Source organism: Bos grunniens, chromosome X, assembly GCF_055505025.1.
Source record: "Bos grunniens cultivar Pamir isolate PY7600 chromosome X, Bosgru_T2T1.0, whole genome shotgun sequence".
Taxonomy (NCBI): Eukaryota; Metazoa; Chordata; class Mammalia; order Artiodactyla; family Bovidae; genus Bos; species Bos grunniens.
In genome coordinates this window covers 98,600,212-98,606,387 of record NC_141194.1, presented here as the reverse complement: position 1 = coordinate 98,606,387, position 6,176 = coordinate 98,600,212, and the positions used below count along the sequence as shown (strand labels likewise).

At 48.6% G+C, this 6,176-nt stretch overlaps 1 protein-coding gene across 1 annotated transcript; it reads left to right on the top strand.

Annotated features, from left to right (window-relative positions):
• The first annotated feature begins 4,865 nt into the window (after positions 1 to 4,865).
• LOC147340956 (melanoma-associated antigen B4-like) lies at positions 4,866 to 5,897 on the top strand. Its single transcript, XM_086386845.1, has one exon. The coding sequence runs from the start codon at positions 4,866 to 4,868 to the stop codon at positions 5,895 to 5,897; it is 1,032 nt and encodes a 343-aa protein (XP_086242971.1).
• Positions 5,898 to 6,176: the final 279 nt, after the last annotated feature.

Below are 6,176 nucleotides of genomic sequence, written 5' to 3'. Positions count from 1 at the left end.
GTGAGGTGATATTTCCTTATGGTTTTGATTTGCATTTTCGTGATGACTGGTGATGTTGAGCACCCTTTCATGTGCCTGTTGGCCATCTGCATTTCCTCCTTGCAACAATGTCTATTCAGTTCTTCTGTCCACTTTTCAATCAGGTTGTTTATTTCTTTGATGTTAAGTTGTATGATATATGCAGTTGTTTTTTAAATCAGGTGGGAAAAAATAGGAATTGCAAACAGATTAATTTGTTTTCTATATTTACCTATGAAGTTACTTTTACTGGTGTCCACTAAGTCTTCATGTGGATTCAAGTTACTGACTAGTGTATTTGCATTTCAGCCTGAAGGACTCCTTTTAGGATTTCTTATAGGGGAAGTCTACTAATGACACAGTTATTTATTTATCTAGAAACGTCTTGATTTCTCTTTCATTTTTGAGGGATTATTTTGGTAAATATAGAATTATTGTTTGACATATATATTTTTTCAGCCTTTGAATATATTGGTCTACTGCCTTCTGGCCTCATAGTTTATAGTGAGAAATCAGTTGTTGATCTCATTGAGGACTGTTTATAAATGATTCCTTTTTCTCTTTTTTTTAATTTTTTTTAAATTTTTTATTTTTAAACTTTACATAATTGTATTAGTTTTGCCAAATATCAAAATGAATCCACCACAGGCATACATGTGTTCCCCATCCTGAACCCTCCTCCCTCCTCCCTCCCCACACCATCCCTCTGGGTCGTCCCAGTGCACCAGCCCCAAGCATCCAGTATCGCGCATCGAACCTGGACTGGCAACTCGTTTCTTACATGATATTCTACATGTTTCAATGTCACTCTCCCAAATCTTCCCACCCTCTCCCTTTCCCACAGAGTCCATAAGACTGTTCTATACATCAGTGTCTCTTTTGCTGTCCCGTACACCAGGTTATTGTTACCATCTTTCTAAATTCCATATATATGTGTTAGTATACTGTATTGATGTTTTTCCTTCTGGCTTACTTCACTCTGTATAATAGGCTCCAGTTTCATCCACCTCATTAGAACTGATTCAAATGTATTCTTTTTAATGGCTGAGTAATACTCCATTGTGTATATGTACCACTGCTTTCTTATCCATTCATCTGCTGATGGACATCTAGGTTGCTTCCATGTCCTGGCTATTATAAACAGTGCTGCGATGAACATTGGGGTACACGTGTCTCTTTCCCTTCTGGTTTCCTCAGTGTGTATGCCTAGCAGTGGGATTGCTGGATCATAAGGCAGTTCTATTTCCAGGTTTTTAAGGAATCTCCACACTGTTCTCCATAGTGGCTGTACTAGTTTGCATTCCCACCAACAGTGTAAGAGGGTTCCCTTTTCTCCACACCCTCTCCAGCATTTATTATTTGTAGACTTTTGGATTGCAGCCATTCTGACTGGTGTGCAATCTTCTTATTTCTAATTAAAAACCAGAATCTCTGCCTCTAGAATTAACTGCTGCCTTTTAGTTTCTGAGTTCTTCTATTTTATTACAGAATTCACTTCTCCCTGTGCATGTGTTTGAGTTTTATCTCTTTAATCGTTATGTTATGTTATGCTATGTTACGTTATGTTATGTTATGTGAAAGTCGTTCAGTTGTGTCTGACTTGGGATTTTCCAGGCCAGAATACTGGAGTGGGTAGCTGTTCCCTTCTCCACAGGATCTTCCCAACCCAGGTATCGAACCCAGGTCTCCCACATTGCAGGTGGATTCTTTACCAGCTGAGCCACCAGGGAAGTAGTCATTCTGTTACATAAATTATTGCTCATCCATTTGCCTTCCATCTCCCAAAATTTGTGGATGTGTCTAGTCTTCTGGGTTTCCTTTTCCATTCTCTTTGTCTTTGTGGTTTTCTACTTTTTTTAGTTGCTTTTACTATCCATGATTTTATGTGTTTCAAAAAGTGGTTCAGATAAACACACGTATAAACTGATGTGTTTATCTAGAAGTCCCATTGAAGTACTTTAGTTATGGGAGTAACACAGTCAGATATACATTCCATAAGGGCTAACGCAGGCTGTAGAGTGGACTGAATAGTTTTGAAGAAGGCAAGACTGGAAACAAGTAGACGAGCTGGAAAAATAAGTAGAGACTGAACTTAGAATAGATATTGTAAGACTGTCAATTTTCTGTCACTCTTTTACAGATTTAGTACCACATTCAGGGTAGCTGAGACCACAGTGAAACACGGTCTGCGGCTTTTTGTACTCAGAAGTAACCACAGAAATCTTATGGAAAGAATGAAGAAAACTATTAACAAAAGTGAAAATATAAAATTAAATAATCCCTGATGTACAGTAAGTCTCCACTGAACGTACCCTATGTGTGCCCAAGTTGGGGAGTACTTAAGAGACTGGCACAGATGTGCAGGCTGCAAGGGAAGCAGACAACAGGATCAGTTGCAAAAGGCTTTAAACTTGAGCCCTGGATTCTTCCACTCTGCCCTGGGATCATGAATCTCCACTGCTTCACTGAAGGATTCTGAGGCAGCATCTCCAAGGCCCCATGCCAGGACTATGGGGCACCAAAGTTTGGCTTGGATGTAGCAGTACAGCCCAGATCATGAAATAACCAGCACAAAGTTTGTTGTGTGCGTGCTTAGTCACTCAGTTGTGTCCGACTCTTTGCGACCCCATGGATTGTAGCCCACCAGGCTCCTCTGTCCAAGGGGAAACTCCAGGCAAGACTACCAGCTTGGGTTGCCATGCCCTCCTTCAGGGGATCTTCCCAAACCACGGATTGAACCCAGGTCTCCCAGACCGCAGGCAGATTCTTTACTGTCTGAGCCACCAGGGAATGCTAGTGGATGAGAACTGGCCCTTTAAATGATCACCTTAATAGACTATCACCCAGGGACTAAAAGAGAAAAGTTAGTATCACAGTAATTGTACAAAACAACAAACATCATCTCAGAACTTTTGATCAATGACCCTGCAGTCGACTGACAGCCCACAGTGAGAACTGTCAGGCTAAGGAGGCCCTTCACTTGCTCTTCTGGAATTGTATGAGCATGGTTGGGGACAGGGGTGGACTTATACCAGAAAGGGAAGGATTTCCAGGCCCTGTCAGCAGTCAATATGAATGAAGTTTCTGAGTGAGATGTGAGGGGTTCCACACCACAGAAGACAGTCTCCCATCCTTCCCTCTCAGCTCATCTTACCTGTAGCAGCCATTTCCAGGAAGCCTCCAGTAGAAATGGCGAGATGAGACATATGTGCACTTCATACCAGGAGACTCGGGGGTTCACATCTTCGATATGAGGCCTTGGCCTCAGGTCAGCAGATGGGACTTATCCCAGCATCTACAGGGGTTAAGGCAAGGCATGGAAAACGACAGAGCATCGCTTACTATAGCAAAGAGAGCCCAAGAGAGCCTTCGGTGTTGGTCTCATGGGCTCCAGGAAGGCTGTTAGGCTTGGGCTCCCCAATTCTTCCTGTTGGGAGTGCTGACACAAGTGAGATGCATGGAGTGAGCCAGCTGACAGTTCAGGACAGGGACGTCCCAGGACCCCTTAAGAGTCAAGGGAAAGTCCACGTGCCAATCCTGTGAGAGGCTCCCCCAGAACCCGTCCTGTCCAGGTCCCGCCCTTGCTGTCCTCCTGGAGCCCAGATGCCCATGACAGGAAGTGACGTCCTCCTAAGCATGCTGGGGGAGCGACGCCATCCTTGACAGTGCTGCTATCTCTGAGAACTGCCGTTGACAGTGGCCAGAGGGAGCAGTCCCAAGTGTCGTCGGGTGTCAAGATTGGAGGTGACATGAGTTACGAGTGCAGGGACACGTCTCTGTACCCCCATTTTATTTTCCCTCTGAAAAGAGGGGGCTGCACAGCCTCCAGCCACCCTACCCCTGCACTCAGACCGGAGGATCCAGCCTAGCTCTTAGGCCCCAAGACCATCCACTAACCCCTAGGGGGTCTCGGGAAAGAATGCCTCGGTCAGGCTCTGCTGGACCCCAGCTCCGCTCAGTAGAGGAAGAGCCACGAGCCCTGTTGAGTGAAGGAGGGACCCTCGGGGGGACTGAGGGCCTCCATACACCAGAACGGCAGCCATGTGTAACCCCCACTCACCGCAATTTGGCTGCGGATTATCCGGCTGAGGGGCTCCCTCACTGCCACCTCGGACACGGGACACTTGGAGAAAAGGGGACTTTGGTCTGAGGGGCTGGCAGCTGGTCAGTAGAGTGAGGATGTCAGGGTTCGGGAAGAGTCAGGATGAGGGCCATCCTCCCTGACAAACGGGTGACTCAGGAACCTCCCCTCTACTCAGCGCTTTCCCCCGGCCAAACATCGGGAAGGGGAATGGCGGTCTGAGAAGAGAGCTTGGAGCCTTGTTGTGAAGGGGCAGCCATGAGACAGCAGAAGGGAAGGTCCTGGGACCCTTCAGTGACGGGCTGAGTATGCCCTCCTCTCCTCGTCTGGGGTGACAGGGAAGGTGGCAGCATCAATTTCAGACAGGAGAGGGAACAGGCTGGGTCCGGGAGAGGGGGCGTTGGATATGGGGGTGTCTCGCACCAGTTTTCATCCTGACTCTGAATGTCAGCTGAGAGGACCTGCCTCTCCTGCCAGCCCCCACTGGTCCCCCTTTTAACGCCCAGGCAGGACTGTCTGCTGTGCCCCAGGGCTCACTCTCCATTGCTACTCAGTGGTCTCAGGGGACAGGCTGACCAGGAGAACAGGAGCCCTGTGGGTCCTAGAGCACTGGCCTCGAGGACCCCTCAGAGGCGGCTACCATTCAAGCCAGGGAGGACTCTCCTCACTGAAGGTTCTCACAGCATGTCCTTGTCCCTCCTCCAGGTGCCTTCCTGCCTGCTTTCCTGCCCGCACTCCCACCTGCGGTCCCTGACCTGCTGTCACCATGCCTCGGAGGCACAAGAGCAAGTCCCATGCCCGTGGGAAACGCCACCAGGTCCGGGGGGACACTCAGGAGGCCCAGGCCAGTGCTGCTGAAGCCCCAAAGGAGCAGTGCTCATCCTCCCCCTCTTCTGCCCCTCAGGGTTCTCCCCAGAGCTCCCCTACTGCTGGCGAGAGCCAGGAGCTTCAGGGAGCCATGGTCCCTAGCTCTCCTGATGCAGGGCCTTCATGTGCAGGATCTGGTGAAGGTGCCCAGGGCCCCGAGGAGGGAAGTGCAGGTGCCTCCCAGGCAGCCCCTGCCACTCAGAGCCCTCGCAAAGATCTTCTGGCCAGGAAGGCCAGGATACTTGTGGAGTTCCTGCTGGAGAAGTACACCAAGAAGGAGCCCATTACGCAGAATGCCCTGATGAAAATCGTCAGCAGTAAGTACAGGCAGCACTTCCCTGAGATTCTCAGTTCAGTCCGTGAGCACATGGAGCTGGTCTTTGGCCTGGAGATGAAGGAAGTCGACCATAGAGGGAACATCTACACCCTCATCAGGAAGCTCAACTTCGGGGGAAACGATTGTCCGCGTGATGAGGGGGCACTGCCCAAGTCCCGTCTCCTCATGGTGCTCCTGGGGGTCATCTTCATGAATGGTAACCACGCCAATGAGGAGGAGATCTGGGAATTCCTCAGTATGTTGGGGGTCTATGCTGGGAGGAGGCACTGCATCTTTGGGGAGCCCAGAAGGCTCATCACCAAAGATCTGGTGCAGAAGGAGTACCTGAACTTCCACAGGGTACCCAATAGTGATCCTCTGTGCTACGAGTTCCTGTGGGGCCTGAGAGCTTGTGTTGAGACCAGTAAGATGAAGGTACTGGAGGTTCTAGCCAAGTTCAACGGTAGGGTCCCTAGTTCCTTCCCAGACCTGTATGACGAGGCTCTGAGAGATCAGGCGGAGGGATCAGGGCTGAGAGGTGCGGCCAGGGCTCCAACCAAGGCTGAGGCCAGTGCCCCTTCCAGGGCCAAGTCCTGCAGCTCCTCCCATATCTAGGGAGGGGGGCAGGGCACTTTGTTCCGTTTGTGTTGAAAGAGAGCAGTGAAGCTTCTAAATAGTGCAGAGTAGTAGGGGTGGAGGGAACAAAACCCATATCTTCTTGCAGTTTAAATGGTAAGCGAGTTTAGGTCTAGTTTGTTTTAACAAAATATATATCTGTTTTCTTGTATTCACATGAGAAATACCTAATGAACGATGATTTAAATTAGAAATGTAAAGAGGTGAAGGAGGTGTTTAGTATTTTCAAATGTTCTTACTTTTGATAAGGTTTATTGT

Coding starts and splice junctions, on each gene's coding strand:
- LOC147340956 (XM_086386845.1), top strand. CDS start 4,866: ATGCCTCGGAGGCACAAGAGCAAGTCCCATGCCCGTGGGAAACGCCAC.